The sequence below is a fragment of the Hylaeus volcanicus genome, chromosome 4 (genome assembly GCF_026283585.1).
Source record: "Hylaeus volcanicus isolate JK05 chromosome 4, UHH_iyHylVolc1.0_haploid, whole genome shotgun sequence".
NCBI classification, from domain to species: Eukaryota; Metazoa; Arthropoda; class Insecta; order Hymenoptera; family Colletidae; genus Hylaeus; species Hylaeus volcanicus.
In genome coordinates, this window is record NC_071979.1 from 26,672,103 (window position 1) to 26,689,896 (window position 17,794).

At 44.2% G+C, this 17,794-nt stretch overlaps 1 protein-coding gene across 1 annotated transcript in view; it reads right to left on the reverse strand.

Moving 5' to 3' along the window:
* Window positions 1-6,680: 6,680 nt before the first annotated feature.
* The window catches only part of LOC128874756 (serine/threonine-protein kinase 17B-like), an 82,616-nt gene continuing 71,502 nt past the window's right edge, over window positions 6,681-17,794 (reverse strand). Inside the window, exons 4-6 of the mRNA XM_054119798.1 lie at window positions 17,565-17,691; window positions 15,991-16,219; window positions 6,681-13,372 (exon numbers count right to left, since the gene is read on the reverse strand). Coding sequence (XP_053975773.1) covers window positions 12,349-13,372; window positions 15,991-16,219; window positions 17,565-17,691 — 1,380 coding nt within the window. The 3' untranslated portion in view covers window positions 6,681-12,348. The remainder of the gene's footprint in view (window positions 13,373-15,990; window positions 16,220-17,564; window positions 17,692-17,794) is intronic.

The following is a 17,794-nucleotide window of genomic DNA, read 5'->3' on the forward strand; positions in this document are numbered from 1 at the left end:
CGCTTCAAGGGGTCATTGAATATCGCGCGATCGACGGACATTTGGTCGCGTATTCCAGAACTCCAGCCGCGGCGGTAAAACGAGGAATAAGCACCGACTGTAAAAGCGTTAACATGTTAATGAACGCGTGGGAGTCTTACCTTCGAGATTTCCATGTCCGATTATATCGCTTCGTGGAAACGAGTCGAGGTGTCGATCTCGATTCCGACGGAGCACAGAGTAGCTTGCTCGCGTTCCTTCATATTTCCTCTATAATTTCTTTCACTCCCGTATTACTAACCAATCACGGTCCAATATTATTGTATGCGGATACATAAGTACATCATTCGATTGATTATAAATTTGATTCAATTATTTATTACATGTTTATTTATATTGAAACTGTCCTCGCCTCTTAACTTCAGAACATCGCTCGAGGAATCATTCTAGTCGAGTGAGCTCAAAGTGTCTGAAATCGTACCGTTTTGGAAACCGTTCCGGACTTGCGCGTACATGAAAAGTAAGAATTCCCCGTTTACTTCTCGGCGCTATTATAGATCGACCGCAAAAACGACAAGGATGCTTGATCTTCCACCGAAAGGATAAGGAAAGGTCTTTCCTGGTCGAGTCTTCTCAAAGGAGAAACCGATTAACGAGCCTTTCGAAACAGTCCAAGGAATCGACGTAGGGGAGAATAGCCTAATGCGTACCAGAAACATGACTATCATAAAATTCTGTAAAAAGTCACTTCAAATTCTATGCCTGGTTGTGAAAAAATTATGCAAACCTTTCTATTTTATACACTACACCTTTACAACATTGATATTTCAAAACATCTTTTGTAATTTTTATCTTAATCGAGTCATTTATTATATCTAATAAAAAAGATTTTTCTTTTCGGAGAAACAAGCAAAATATCCTACCGTTTCATCTATATATATATATATATATTATCAATAAAAACGATGCAATATGGAAAAAGATTTTGGTCGTACCTTTACAAAGAAAAGGCCTTCATATTAAACGAGTAAATTACTTGGAAAATTTCTTAATTCGAAGATCTCGAATATGGCAAGATCAGAGTTGAAAGTGGATAACGTTTATTATATTCTTATTGTCCTTCGTTTCGTCGGTTTAATTGCGTCCGATCGTTGATTTCCAATTCAAATCTTCGGTTATTTCAATTAAAACATGGAGAGTAGTTCTCACACTTGGAGGATGGTATCCCTGAGAGTATTCGTTGTCGCGATGAAAACGTACAGCGCGAGTATCCGCGACGCGTCGCGAGACCGGTGACAAGCAATTAGTGCCGACAATTAGTAGCGACGTGTTCGCGCTCGATCGTGCCAAGGATAATTGCGCGATGATTCGTCGGCTCGTCTACTTTCAATGACGAATTCGCGTACACTTTTTTTTTTTCGCGGCACCCTGTGACGCTCACCTTCGAAGTGAGTAAGAAACGTTCACTCGCGCTTAGAAATTAGACTCTATAATTGCTATACGTTCGAGGGATTAATTTTTCGCGAGTCTCGCGGGAGTTTGGTGAATCAGTAAAATCGCAATAAATCGAAAACTACTTCGTTTTTCTCGACTAAACTTTTTTGATTATACACTTAAATGTATGCTATATAATTATTTTAATAAAAAGCCGAAATTTTTACGAAATCATGAAGATGGAACATTTTTAGAGTTTTATAAAATGTCTACTGTATCGTATTTGTCTTGACATGCCTCGCACCCTGTGCAGAGTTTGAACCGTTACGATGATGAACGTTCTCAAAGGACTTCGTCCCACAGCGTGCAATAAACGAACCGTTCCCTGTCTCTCTTCGTTGGTTTAATATCTGCCGGCAGCCACGAAAGGTTCATGAATAACATTAGCCGCGCCATCGACGTAAATTCAGGCTTTCTCGTTTGCTCCGACCGACAGCAAACATACTTGCCTCGAACGCGCGAACTTGCGCGGCTCGCGTCGAGGAAAACTTCAAATTGCATTGCTCGAGTCGCGAAAAGAGTCACAACGAGAAAGTCCCTTTCTCCGAACGTATTGAACGGCAATTTCGTCGAGTTTCGACGGCTTTAACGCTAAAACTACCGAGGTAGTTCTGCGTTAAATTAAAAAAAAATTAAAAACAATGAAATTAGAAAGACCAAAGCAAATGGAAATAAAAAGAAAGAAGAGAATAACAACAGGCGTTCGATCGGGGTGAATATTATCGGAAGGACGTGTCGTATTTTCTCGATGATCATCAGAGATACAAACACAAATCGATCTCATGGAAAATCCGCCGTTTACGGACTAAACCGGCGAGCGCGAACGCGAGGTCGTCTCTCTCGTCTCGCGGCGTTCAAAATCAATTATCCGACGTCGATTCGACGTTCACTGTACGCAACGCGACGTCGCCACGGTGCTTAATGATTTCTGTTTATAGCTGTGCCGGCAGGTGCAATAAATTCAAGCCGCGCGTCACTCTCGACTTTGATGGCTCGTTATTTGCGGCGACGTCCACGGCTGGATGCGTCGACGCGCTCGCGGCAATCAAGCCGGAACGTCTCACTTTCGTCGCGGAAAAATGAAAAGTAACGGTGACGAGCTCTCCCCGGACTCTTTCGTAGCGCGTATCCGAAACGACTTCAACCGGGGCTCGCTATTCAAAGGCGGCGCGCGCAAAAGCGCCGTCTCGATTGCGTTGCACGCGCGAGTACGTGGGAACGGTCTCCGGCAGTCGTCCGTCGGTTGATGGATCGGCTTTTGCAAATTTGTCAAGGATACCGCGATCCCGGTGTCTTTCTGGATCGCATTGGGTCGGAGGAAAAATAATTTCGCTAGATCTTGTCCATGAAAATCTGTCGTCTAGTTTTAGGAGGTTTTTAGAATTGTTATTTCGTTCTAGTTTCTGCTTCGGATGAGGTAAATCCGAACCAAAGAGGAAATAACCACGAAGTGACGGCCAGGTTCGAATGCGGCAACGAGGAGAAGGGGAACAGATTTTGGAAGATCGAAGAGAATGCACAGGTGACAAAGAAACCCTGGAACCATGATCAATGACCACGATGCCGTGATCAAGGCGTTTAGTGCTGCGGCAACAACAACCAAATCAGTCGTTGAACTACTAAAGGAAACCGAAAGAATGGAAAGAAATTTGAAATAAAAGTAAAGAAACGGCACCTGCGCGCCCGCTTTCGTTTCTCATCGACGAAAACGATATGGTCGGACGAACGGGCGGTGGAAGAACGCGCGAAACGGACTGAAACTCGTTAGATCCGCGAACGTGGCAGCCAGAGATTATTTACACAACGAAGGAGACCTGCGACGGTATCCGCGGAGAATGCAAATTACCGACTACCATAAAGGACGGTATGATGTGTGCACTGGTTGCTGGTAATGCACGACGTGGACAGCATGCACGTGCAAGTTCTCTACGATTTACGATCCAAGAATTAGACACAATAGGAACGACCGGCTCGTGTCTAATAACCGACGCACGGCTATACTTGGCGGCCGATTAATGTCCGCTGCCTCGATACATTGCCAGAATTTGCAAGTTCTCCGTTCGAAATGGTTTCCCGACATTTATCTCGGGCTATCGTTAAGCCGTTTTCCTCGCGGTATGCCTCGAGTGGCCCTCGTTAAATCTTACTTCGAGTACCTAACGACCTCGAGGTGTCCGAGGTAAAAATCTTATTCGCGCGGTTACGTCCTAGGCGATCCTGTATCAGGAAAATGCTCGCGATTAACGCGTACCTCGTTCGCTTCTAGGATCCTCGAGGCTTCCGGCGCGGAAGCGTTCGGACCTCTCGCGACGTAACGAACGTCAACGTTTCAATTATTTAAAGCTGGTACGCGTTTCGAGCCTTGCAGGATTTATTCGAGATTTATTGAACGTTTTCGACCTCGACTAGGGCCCTCTTTGGATTAGAGTGGAACCTCTGTTATATGAACTAATTGGGAGGCAGAATGTTTGAATAAGAAAGTTTTTAGATAATAAGAAACAACTTCTTGAAGAAACAATATTTTGTTACACTTCTCCGTGCCGAGCCTCGCTAGAAAAAATGAGAATTGCACTGCCAGAATATATGTGAGTAATTTTAATATGTCTATAAACATTTGATGGTATCTGTTCCGTGCGATCGTAACTCGTTGGAACTCGAAATGGCTCGCCGCTATTTGCATGCTTAATGTATTTGATACCAAGGGCATCATAACCATAAATAACCATAAATATATTCTTATCATTATTTCTCTTTTTCGAGTCTCCAGACCTTGATCGAATCAATGACCATTGGGACCACTTCCAACAAAGAACACAGATTGGGATTATTCGAATATATTAGATTGTCTGGTAAGTCCATTTCAATTTTTTGTTAGGTGGTACAGATCTGAATACATCGAAATAGTTGAAAACAAATAACACGCACACATCCCTTAAAAGTTGAAAAGGTTATGGAAGAAAATGGTACCTATGAAATTCGATAAATATGTATCGAAATTCAAATGAACCTTATATTTTTCTGAAATATTGTCACGAACTTTCTGAACAACCCGATACAATACAGGTTTCTCCAGAAAAGGAGTTTGTTTTTTGCTAATAAATTACGTCTGTCAACGTATTTGTGGCGAACACTTAAGAGTCATTATGTTTCAGGTTTAATTGTAATCGCGAGTGCGTTCGTTTAAAATAACGATAAGTAACCCATATGCATTACTCGAAAACAACATCTTGGGGCTCCTTTTCGAAAACATTGTACGTACCGCTGATTGTTTCAGAAAGTACCCGCGGGAACGCGGGTCGACTGCTCGGTTGGGAGTCGGTCGATTACGTTTGATTCGCGTGTCAGGTGAATTTTTTGCGCGGCACAGAGTTGCATGACGTTGCTCAATTTACGAATGCGATCGGGAACGACGAATTTTGGTCGGTCAAGGGCAACCCGGGCAGTCGGCACGTACAAATTCGCAAAAGTAGCGCGGACAAAGATGGAATCGCAGCGGTCTGTAATTAGAGGTAATGCGCCGCTTTTGTCGGCAAACGTTTAATGTTCGCAGTTGCTGTTCCTTTTTTTTTTTTTCTTCTCGACTCGCAGAATCAAGCCAGCGATTCGCGCCCTGGTCTACGCGCTAATTAACGAATTATCATTGGAAAGCGTGATCGCGCGGGTTGATTTAGCCGCAACGGCCGCGAGCGACGTTTCACGGTCAATGATTTAGCAATTTACAGTATCGTTGTTCCTGAAAGGTTTTAGAAGCTTTCTTCTAAACCTATTTTTTTTTTTTTTTTTTTTTTTTTTTTGTTACTTCTATCGATTCGAGAGATCAACCCCTCGACCTATACACGTCATCTCCCGATTGCTTGGTGTTATAGTAAACAAAAAGGGTAGGAAGTCCGAAATACCACGTGTCAGACTCGAGCTTATTGCATAGCATAATGGACCATTCCGTTTACAAAGAAAAATATGGTTCTAAAAATATTAAATTGGTGAATTGAAAATTATTTAAAAAAACGTCCAAGACGACTGAACCATCCCTGTCTATTATAAGGCACAGATATTTCTATTCGTTCGGATTATTTTACCACTCGACGCTTCGTTTCTTTTTATATCTATACTGCATCGAGAAAAAAAACTCGTTATTTCTATTATTATTGTTCGCTAGCAGCGGGCCGTGCGCAAAAGGGTAGACCTCGTTACGTGTCTCGATAAAAAGCGCACTCGCCGAGTTCACACTCCGTGAATCCGACTTTTCCCATACCGGGGAACGAAGTTTTCCAAGAACGTCGGTTTTCTTTTCATCCTATAAATAGACGGGCATTAATAGCGGCCAGGTGACGCGATGATTCACCGTCAAGATTTCCTGCCGGGACAAAAGCCTGCCGCTAGTCCCATTCCGATCCGTGCCGTTGGGAAAGTCTGAATATCTCCAGGGTTCTTCGTTCCGCGCGCAATCGGAAGCTGATCCATAATTTCATCTGCTGAACGCGGAATGTATAATCGGTCGTGCCCGACTCGGTCGTCGTTGCGTAACGCGCGACCACGAGGTCGTTGCATAACGTTCGTCGATACAAACGACGCACCCTGTCGGCTCGCGTCGATCGAGACCACGATCGAGAGCGTGACGATCGCGAAGAATCGAAAGAGAAATTGCGAACGTTGGCATACGAATACTTGGCGCGTTCCGATTGATTTTAAAAGTACGCCGGGGCCTCATTCTACGAGCTGATCGTATAAAAAATTTACCAAGTTTCTCTACGACATTTAACGCATTAAGATTTCATGCTAATGTATCGACGTTTCGTTAAATAATTTTAGTCTCTTCACAAGAAAACGTCTTAACTATGTGTCTCTGATAACAAATGATTATATTAATGACGGTTGGCAGCACTATCGATCTAAATTTATCAAAGTGAATGCCTTGCAATCTGTCTGCATTAAAAAAATTCGGTCCATAGATGGTTAATATGCTCAAAACTTTAACGTTGTACGATTTAAAATTATTAACTGTTACGAAATGCACGACTGAAACAGAATTCAGCGACGAATAATCGTATAGCGATTATTTACGGTGTGCATCACTTATTCGTTGAAAGTGGTCCACGTGTTTATGAATATGCGCGGTATGAATTACTACAAATTATTATTATTATGAAATAACGCGAAAGGTGGAAGGAAAGGGGAGGCTGTCTTGCAGCGATGAGAATCGACGACGATTTCGACTGATACGCGGCATTTATTTTGCACGTTATTAAAATTAATACAGAATGACAGAGATATTTACAGAAGGTCTTGGTAGCTACATGCGCGATTCTTCTCGTAGTAATTAACCTCAATATTAATAACATTACAGCGATAACGTAATAGCAATAATAATAATATAATAATAATATAATAATATTAATAATAATGATAATAATAATGATAATAATAATAATAATAATAATAATAATGATAGTTGAATAAGTCGGAGACCAGGGCGTGTCCGTGTAAGAGAGAGAAACGGAGCACGCTCTCCAACGAGGCCGAACCGGATGAAAGATAAACGCCACGAAAACAAAACGCGAATGCAAAGAATAATTAAATACGATTATGCCGAACAGAAAGCAGACGGAAATAAATAACGACGAAATTGGCCTCGAGAAACGGTGCCCCGACTCGCTCGGACACACGCCCCCCTCTCCCGTAGTAACAAAACTATATTACAGGTCTCTATGATTTTTTAATCTCCTTTGATTCTCAGAGGCATTCACGAATTCACGCGACTCACTCTCGCTCTATTCTCTCTCGCTTTCTCTCCGTCTCTTTCGCTCGTTGCGCACAGCCCCGCGGGCAGCACGCGATTTTTCTACGAGTCCGCCAATCGCTGTTCTTATCATCGTGCGTCTACGCCTGTCGCCGTACGCGTCTCAGAATTTCAACGGACGAACGCCTGTAACAATGTTCGCGATGTCGAATTCTCAAGCGGCTCCTCGATCCACGAGATTCACGTCTGCCGGAAACGACGATTCGCGATCGTCGATTCGTATCCCCGGTCCCTTCGCGTTCCCTTCTCGCGCGTCACCGACGAGCAGCGGCGCAACCAGAGCCACCCCTATCAAGGAATTCGAAAAACTGACGCATTCACCGAACGCAGAAAATGGTTACGTCGATGTATCCGTTCTTCGGAATACATCGGCGAAAGACAATCAATCGATATTGCGAAAAGGTAAATTATTTTTATTTATAAATACACAGATGTAAAAAAAATATTTGACGACCCTTATTTGAAATTTCTGGTTACGCCGCTGGCAACAGAAGCCAGCTTCGTCACGGGCCGGGTCAACCAGGTCACTTAATTAGTACCTTACGATTACGGGGGTTTATTATTTAGCGATATTAATAGTTTTGGTACAAGCATCGATACTACAATATTTTGTTCTGGATGACGAGGATGTACGTATAAAGATTCTCCGGGAGATCCTGCTTTGGACTGGGCCGTGAATTTCATTTGTCTCTTAAGAAAGAAACTATTTCCTGGTCGTCTATCCTTTCGCGAATATTAATATAGTCGAAATATCTCATAGTAAGAACATTCCCGCGAGAAAATATTATAAAATTAAGTCAGAAAAGGTTTCGTTATTTTTTTTTTTTTTTTTTTTTTTTTTATAGAGTTCCTAATCAAATGTGCTGTACTAAAAATATGGAATACTTCTAAAGGGTAAGTGACCTGGAATCCTCTCGAAGTCCAAGACGCCCCACCGACAAGCAAACTCGGCGATTCTTGCATAGAGCGTTCAAACGTACACGAAGGATGTATCAGGTGTACGCATAAGTTTTGCAGGAGTTGATTTAGCCGATCTTCCATCCAACGAATAAATAACAGATCTCGTTTAATCTCGATTGAAAAAATGTAGATCCCATTCGATTAATAAAATAATTCGATACAAAAGCCTACGAAACCGATGCGAACATCTAAAAAATTTCGAATCGATCGAATCGCTTCCATCGGCGTCGACGCGTGACTCGTCATTTCCATTTGACACTCGTCCGTCCCCCTCGAATCTTCACGGCCATGTTTCACCTTCTCGTTTGCAAGGAACGTCACGAAGAAACGATCGAATTCGACGAGGAAGACGAGCGAGATTTATGACTAGCATTCAGGGAGCGCTCCCTTCGATCGCCGAAGTTCGCGCCCCGCAAGATTTATTCAGCGTTCGCCCTTATCGCTTCGGCTACGCCACGCAACGCAGAGGTCCGCGCTGCAAACGTATCTAAATATATATATATATATATTTATTTATATATCCATATATTTGATTCACGGTGCGAAAAAGATCGCGACTTTAATTCGACAAAGTGAGCAGCCTGCGGATGTTCACAGAGGTGGGGAAAAATTCATTCGAACAACAGATGACCGAATCATTCGACCGAATAATAATAAATAATCGGTTCGAATTTATTCGACTACCGTGAAAAATACTGTCACGCCGTAACACGAATAATGACACTAATTAAACTCGTAGCGCTTGAGCTGTCGTTTATTTATCATTTTTTATTCAAAATGTTCATTCAAAGAAGGATCTCGGCCACCTCTGGTCGTTCCATTCTCGCGAGTAAGACTCGTCCCCGGATATGTTTCTCGATGGCTAGATTTATCTATCTACTATCAGGGCAGTTGTTGTTCCGCTGCGTCGAGGGGCAGTAGTGTACGCAGAGATGGGCAGAATTCTCTTCGAATGATAGAATAGGAACGCATCCTCTAACAAATTTCATTTTATTTTACCATTTTGATTCTGTTTTCTACTGGATAAGAATTTTGCCGATCTCGGAGTGTTTGGACATCCAGCGCCGATTGGACTCGCATCGTCTAATCGATCTCTCTCGGGAGACGCCATCGAACCAGCGAGAAGAATTGGAGACGCCTAAAGCTAGTCTAGGCTCTCAATTTCGATCGATCGACGCCACGATCTGTAAAAATCTTCCATACTAAGGCTAAGGCACTGTACGAACCGAAGAGGTCTCTCGTTCGTCGAGTCTTCTTAAAAGTATCGCATCCCCTCGCACCACCGCGCCCCCCCCCCTTCCTTCCTTTTGCAACTAAACAATGGGACGGAAGAGATGGAAAAAATTTTCACTCGAACACCAAACTTATCCAATCTACGATCACTAAAACGTTTCCCTCTAGCTTCTTTATTTAAATACAAATTTCATTAGCTACTTCTCTATCCAAATATAAATTTTGCCCACCTCTGGTAAGAGTACGGTGATGCGAACGGAACGAAAATAAAAGTAGGCACTACGAGTGTGAGTTTGCGCTCGAGTTACGCGATGAATGGTGCAGGGTGACTCTAAAGTCTGGAAACGTAGAAAAAGCCAGCGAGACAAGTTATAATTACTTTTCTCCATAGATTAAATATAGATTTTTTTTTTAAAGAAGTACCCAGACTTTAGAGTCACTCCGTATAGTCGTGAACAAAGTTAACTGACAAATCAAACCTAGATATTCAACTATCGATCGTGCTTCTGCTTCCGTTGCTACGGCGTAAAAGCTTCTATCGATCTCCGAGATTCTGGATCTCTGAGATCCTGGATAAGTGGTGCCTCCGTTAGATCTGTTATCTGCCAATTAATTTTGTTCCGACGTCACAAGCACCTTTCACCGCGATACCAACTCTCGAACGTGTTCCGAACGCTTCCAATCGAAACTCTAATAAAGATCTTTATCGCGATCCCTTCCAATTTTGCCAGTGTCATCCTCGTCGATGAATCTTGTCGAGAGTTTGAGTCGTTGCAATTTTTAATTGGAAGCGTTCTATCACGTAATTCTCGAGTCTGCTGTGCGCGCGCATACGATTCTCTTAACGCTTATCGTAAAGGCACCGAAGTTATCGAATTTCGATTACTATTATCGCGACGATCGATTACGATTATGGCTAGTTGGGCGAATTCACCGGTCGGCACCGAGTCGCTCGCGCGAATTACCACTGTGGCCCGCTGGGCCAACGAATCGACTCAGGGAAAGAGGTTTGAGACACGAGTTGGAAGAATTTTATTTCAACGAGAAATGTGGGACTCTGTTCGTTTAAGCATGATTTTATTCTATAAATCAGATTGTAAGTTTTGCCAAAGAAATAACCAATTGAAAATTGCTCCTCCGTTATTGATTATGTATAACGATTTATTTTGATGAACAAATTTCTGTATATTAACAATTGTAATTTTTGTTCATATTCATATTGACAAAGAAAGATAAATTCAACGGACCCACGATTAAGTATTATAAAATCTTCGACTCAAATTTTGTTTTCTTCGTCAAAAGGCGCGTTTTTGGGATATGTAGCATACAGTACACTACATACTAAACTCAAGACTCAAATTTTGTTTTCTTCGTCAAAAGGCGCGTTTTTTGGGATATGTAGCATACAGTACGCTACATACTAAACAGTCAGAAATATACATATGATTGTGAGAAACAATTGTACACGTGAATCCAAAACCTTAGTACTTCGGTTCTCCAAAATGGCGGCTTCTCTGATGGCACAGAGGCTTCCCACGCTTCCAAGTCCCATGCCACATCCGATATACAGAGATCGTTGTCGGTAAAAGGTGAAAGATACGGTAAAAGGTTCCCCTCGACAACTAGTAGAAGATTTCCCGTGTCGATTCTCTCACCCGTTGGACCCCAATTTTCTCCAGCGAACGATCGTCGCTACTCTGGAATCCCGAACAGAGTCTGACATATGCTCGACATTTCCTAGATTGCGTGATAATCGCGAGGTTCGTATCCCAGTGACTTTCGCATCGCCAACGACTAGGTGCAACTCGGATTCCGCTTCTTTCCGTTCAGCTCGAACGGACGACCGGTCAGTCTATCGGTAATGGCAGACAACGAGTTGCCAGGCGACGCGTCTTGCTCTCTCGCATTCTATCATTCGATCATTCAACAAAAAAAAAAAAAACCCTGCCACCTCGAATCCAATCACTCCTATATACAACGACGAATCCTCGATTCGCTCTTGCGTTATCGTACGATAGAAACATTAGAAACCCTCGAAACGCGACGCAGCGAGCAATGTACCGTACCCCTGGAGGTCGGTCGCTGTTTCTTCCCTCTCGTAGAATCTCGGTCGTCCGAATATTTACAACGGGCGTCACGAATTACCGGTACACGTTCCGCTTAAGTATTTACAACAGCTGAAACAAAGGGTGCCCCTCAAAGGATACCATCCGGGCAAAGTCGAATTAACTTATAGGATTTAGAGATAATTAATTAATAGGGGCATTAATTCCAAGCAACGCGATGAACTTGGACATGAGCTAGCTTTTAATATTTTCTACATCCTCGTAGCAAACAACGGTTTTACTTTTGATGTGAAAATAGCAGCATTTACTCGTGTTTAAGAGAGAAGATTTTCTCTAAGGATCTACATTTGGCAAAAATGATTCTCGTCTCTCGTGTCGATTGAAACTCATTCTCAGAAGCTTACGATTTACTCGCGATTAAAAAAATTTCAGAAAACTATGCAAAGCGAATACTCAAATTTCAAAATATTTTGGCAAAAATAAGTCTAATTCTTTTGTAACGTTCATTCGTTAATTTTGGCAGTCCCAGAGGTCTAAATTCTAAATTCCGAAATCTAAATTCGACGCTGCATCCGGAGACATCTCGGCTCGAGAGGAACACAGCCTTCCTTCGGGCTGTACCGCCTACTTTGAAGGCACCCCGTATACATCCTCGGTTATTTCGACCGAGTACCGATTCTTCCCAACGGGCGATACCGAACTATACTGTACACCGTAAAGTTATATGTACAACGAGTCCCCTGCGATCATCCAAGCGTCGACGCGAGACTTCGAAGCTGCTCGGGGAAGCTCGTCACGGACGAGACGTTTTCTAAGCGTCTACGATGCTCCGTGAACCTGGAACCGTCGAATCCGTGCCTGCACCGACTCGCACTGCACCTCGCTGTACCTGGTGTACCTGCCAGCTCTGACCGGTTCCCGGATCACCACCAGGTTGCCGCTCCTTTCCCTGAGCGCTTCCAGGCTGGTCTTTCCATGGCCCGTGGGGGGACTCGACATCTTGGCGATCTTTGCGTTCGGCGTTTCGGAGGTGAAACGGCTGAGAGCCTTGCTGACGACCCCGCTGCACTCTCTGGGCCAGACCCTGTTGTGCTGCTGCTGATGCCTGGGCTCCCATCTCTCCGACCCGGAGTCCGTCGCCGCGAACGGAAAGCTGGCTCTGCCTTGGCTCTTTCCGTAGAGGATGAAGTCCAGCGAGTCGTCGGAGTAGATACTGCTCCGGTCGCTGGAGCTGTCGGTCGAGATCTCCGAGACGGTGTCGCTGCCACTGTCGCTGCATTGCTGCTCCTCTCCCAAGATAAACACCGGCGTACATTTGAAGACTTCGCCAGCTGGCATCGTGTGAGTAGCGGTCGCCCTCCTCTGCGTGACGTTGGCGGTGACGCTGGCGCCGTTGGAGGCGGATGACTCGATGATCACGATCTCGGTACCGGAAAACTTCTGCGCCAGGGAGTCCATGTTCCTTTTGAAGGTGTCCCTGCGGTCGGGGCTCAGCCCGAATCTGATGGGTTTGGCGGACAGTTTCGTTTTGGAGCAGAGGTTCTCCGTGTGCGATGAGACGGCTCGCGTCGTAAGCTTCGACTCCGTGCTTTGGCAGATGTTCGTTGTCGACGATCTTTGGCCCTGCTTCTCCGTGTCGTTTCTCGGAGCGGACGTCGTCGATGGCTCTGTACTCGTCGCGATGGATTTCACGGGCGATTTTGTCTCTTGCGAAGACTTCGTCGTCGTTTGGATCGAAGACTGGTCCATCGTCGGGCAGCTGGATGTGGAAAGAGGCGGTTGGGGGTCGTCGAACATCCCGAACCAAGAGTGTTGGAGACATTCCGTGACGGTCAGACGTTCGCTGGAAAAAAGAAGAGATAGGGTTGGATTAACATCGGATATTTGTTTTCGTGTAACTGAAATTTAAACTTGTTTAGAGAAATTTTTCGATATGGATGTAGGCTCTTGGACGAACTATATTATTATAATGTTTCAGAGTGCATGTTTGTTATATGAAATGAAGTCAATCCAACAACTTCGACGATTTGAAACGGTTGAAAATTTGCAGCTGATATTCCACAGTTGATTTTTCGTTATCGCTTCGAACATTGTAAGTTGGGTTCGACAAGTGCTTGTCCTAATCTTGACCTGCCTTTATCAGAGGTTGTTGAACGTTACACGAATAGCCTCTGAAGGGGTCTCTCTATGTAAACAGTCTTTCCAGTAGGAAATCAATAGGGTACGGTATCTTTTTGCCGTGGACTGTATCTTGTCGAGGAACGGTGCTCGCTACGTCCGGTCGTAGACTTTCCGATCAGTTGACGTCGCGACATCCGGACACGAGCTGTAGGATGTCTTGTAACGGGGCCGGGCTGGTTGCGTAACGTGCGACGAAAGAAGTGAAAGAGCAGGAAACGCCGACGAAGACGACCTATGTCGAACGAGAAACGACGATGACGAACGCGAATCACGACCAAGCTGGACAGTGGTATAAAAAAGGGGGAGCAGGTCAAATTTAATTAAACATTAGGACTTGAATCGATACACTCGTTATTCGTGCAAATTTTCCAAAATGTTTGGGATAGATAAGAGAATTGAATTTTGAACGAAGAAGTTAACTTTTATCTTAGCTTCTTTAATTTCTCTAAAATGTCGCATCGAGACGCGTTCGCCGGTCGATAGTTTCCACTTGAAATACTTTTGCTTCTTCTGCTACTTTTGCAAACTTCTGTATGCAATAATTTAACGAAAGAGCGAAACAAAAAAGACACGAAAGCGAGAACGACGCGCGTATGTATGTACGTACCTACGAGCGACGATAAGGACGCGTCGACAAGGAGATACGCGAGGCATCGCGCTGGAAGGGCGCGGATATTGCGGATGGGGACTTCCTCCCAGCTGGCTAACTGGTCGACGATAAGGAAATCTACGAGTTTTTCAGCGGAACTCGTTCGGTGCGCCGATGTCTCTCTTCCCGTTTCGAAGAAAGTCGTCGCGCGATGGAATGCCGACCGTTTCTCGCTTCCACGTACGACCGACCGATGCAGGAAGCCGGACGATCGGGTTTCGAGAGCTAAGGTCCCGAGTGAAAGAATCGACTCGGCTAGGGGAAGAGGTCCCATGAACGGGAGCTCCCTACTCTCTCCCAAGGAGAATTCCCTAGGTGAAACTCCGACTCCTTAACGAGCTCCTGTGTACGGCAGTGATTTGAAGTATTAAAGACTCCCGTTATTTGAATAAACAGGGGTACTTGATACAAGATTTTATTTAACCCATCCACCTACGAGACGTCTCGTAGTTCAAATTGATTGCGGTTACTCGAGGGATAAATTTGTAGCCTTTATTTCATATAACAATGCGAAACAAGAGAAGAAGAAGAAGAAGAAATTAATTTAAACTTGATATCACTTTTTATTATCAAAATAGTAACCCAGATTACACATCGAGGGAGAACGCTTTAAATTTTCCTGGCAGTAAATGGGTTAAATATGGGGATACATGTCTGGAGCTGTTTCGGACCGTCTATAAAATAACAAAAGGCTTTGGTTTACAAGTGAACGCCCGCGCCGCGGTGCAAGCAGTTCCAAGTATCAAATAAATTCTAGATACCTATTACAGAGGTCGATCGACGGGTCTACCGATTCCTTCACTTGTTAAGCCTTAAGTACCTCCAAGCAGGATTCGGTAACGAACGAAACGTCGCGTCCGCTTGGTATGGCTGGATCGTGCTCGAGACATTTCCAAGCGAAACGCGGCCTCTAGTGTGTTTATCTGCCACGAAATTGCGCCCTCGCTTGTGCCTCGTGGCCCGATAACAGGCTAAGACGAACTAGCGGATAAGTATTATCGGAGAGCTACTTAGAATTCCGGCACTGGTGAAAATAATGCCTTCGTGGAAGCGTGGCGCGACCTACCGAGAACGTTTACCGCTCACGGCTTACCTCGAAGCGAAAGAAGATAGGCAGAGCCGGCGCATGGATCTCGGAAACATTGTTAGTTACGTCGCGCGCACGTTGGCATTATTTAGCTTCTAGGAACGAAAGCAATCCATCGAGTTACACGGCGAACGCATCGACAACGACATTCCAACGACGATGGCCCTGGCCAACCGTTACGTACTCCATGAGCTAGCCACGGAACGCCGGGCACGGATGAAATTTTGTATTTTATTGCGGCGGGTAGCGATGGAATCTCTCTGGTGATTTTTTCGTGGTATCGTACATCTATATACTCGATCTTCGTTATAATAAAATGATAGTAAAATAAATAATACAATGGTTTCCTTCACTTCTATCGGTGAGAAATTTTCTAATTCGATGTCAAACGAACGAAAAACGACATCGCTGTCCATTATTTAATTATATAATTCAAATTCTAACTTTTGCTCGACGAATAAAATATCGATGTCTAATTCCTTATTCGATGTTTAGAGAAGATATATTTTGGTCTCTAAGAATTACAGCGATTAGAGTTGCTTACTTTGGATCCTTGACCATCAGTTTGCGCATGAGGTCGCGAGCACCCTCGGACACGTCTTCGAACAGGTCGTCGGGAAAGTCCAGTCGACATCGACTGATGTTGCAGAACGTTTCCTGCTTCGTGTCGCCACCAAACGGGGAGCATCCCGTTAACAGGACGTACAGAAGAACTCCCACGGACCACATGTCGGTCGCCAAGCTGATTGGCTCGTAGTTTAACACCTCGGGGGCTGAAACGAACGCGAAATCCAATTTAATACTTTCAATTCGCACCGCAGGCTTTCTCATTAATCGGTTCACGAGTCAATGATAAGGAGTAAACAGTTTTCAAATAAATTGCAAGCATTACTATTGTATTATTAAATTGTAACTAGCGACGTTAGTATTAAACTGTATAATCTATGTGGAAGGAGATCGAAGGAACTCTAGTTATGAGAAAGATTATAAGAAAAAGAAGTGCAGTACGTTCCCACAAGGTTTTATTTAAATCAGAATTTTCGAAAGCTTCTCTTGGCTGACGACGTTTCTTTAAAAAATAGTTCGCTTTGTATGCGCACTTTGTAAGTTTCGCGCCGTAAATTTCTGAAAAACTTCGTCGACGATCAAGGAACAATTGTCTCGCTGGAAGTTGTTCGGAACGCGAGACACAAATATGGAAACAGGAGCGCAAGGTCGCGAGCCGTACGTGGGAACCACGTAAGTTAACGTTTGCCAACAGCACCGTGGAGAGCACGGCTGGAGTCGTTGGCCAGGAGTCAAAAGTAATCGCAGGAGTGAATCGCGGAGGCTCGTAAAAGGGTCTTCTGGGTCGATGGTCGAGCCACGTGCGGCTTTACTGCCGCTCGAGAAGTGGCTTGTTCTGTTCAATTATGCAACGGCCCTGTTTCTCTAATGGAATTACGCGGTACGAAACGTGCGAATAACCGAACAGCACCCGTCGGGCACCAGGATGTTTCGCCAGTCGAAAGGTAAAAGGGAACCGAAGGTAACGAGTGACTTGATTGAGGCTCTCAACCTTCACAAATCGCTCGAGTGATTTGCAAGACTTACTGGAAGTGGGGAGTAATAACGATAAGGAATTCATGAAGGTGATAATTGCCGTCTGACATGTGCTTATTTTTATGCAAATTATAAAATATAATAGTTTTGATTTTATTTCCAAACGTTACTGTGTATATAAACAGAGGATCGAGCGAGAATGACAGAGAAACGTGAAGAGTAAAGGTCCATTTACACGTATCCGTAACGTGTCAGTTCCGTATCCGTTCGGTTCCGTAATGTTCCATCAGTGTCAGTGATTTTAAATATTCTTCTGTTGTTTTTCAATGGACGTGTTCACGCGCGTCCGACACCGCTCCGTGACGTTACTGACACGGTACGGATACGGAACTGACACGTTACGGATATGTGTAAATAGACTTTAAAATATATATACATGTCGAATTGAGTAACCTCCTCCTTTCCGAAGTCGGTTAAAAACGAGCAAGGAGCAAAGAGCGCGAAAGCGCGATTAAATCTAATCGTTAAAGTCTAATTGTTTGACAAACGAAATCTAAACTAACCACCTTAACTTACCAACATAATCGGGCGTGCCCAAAATCTCCCTTATGTCCGCGCCGTGGCTGATGTACCGGGAGATGCCAAAGTCGCAGAGCTTCACGTCGCAGTTGGGAAACTCCCCGGTGAGGACCAGATTTTGCGGCTGAAACACGTCAAATGGCAAACATTGAATGGCGAATCCTCCAGAAAAGAAACACGGAAAGAAAAGAAAGGAGAATTACGGGACAGGAAACATCGGGGGACCT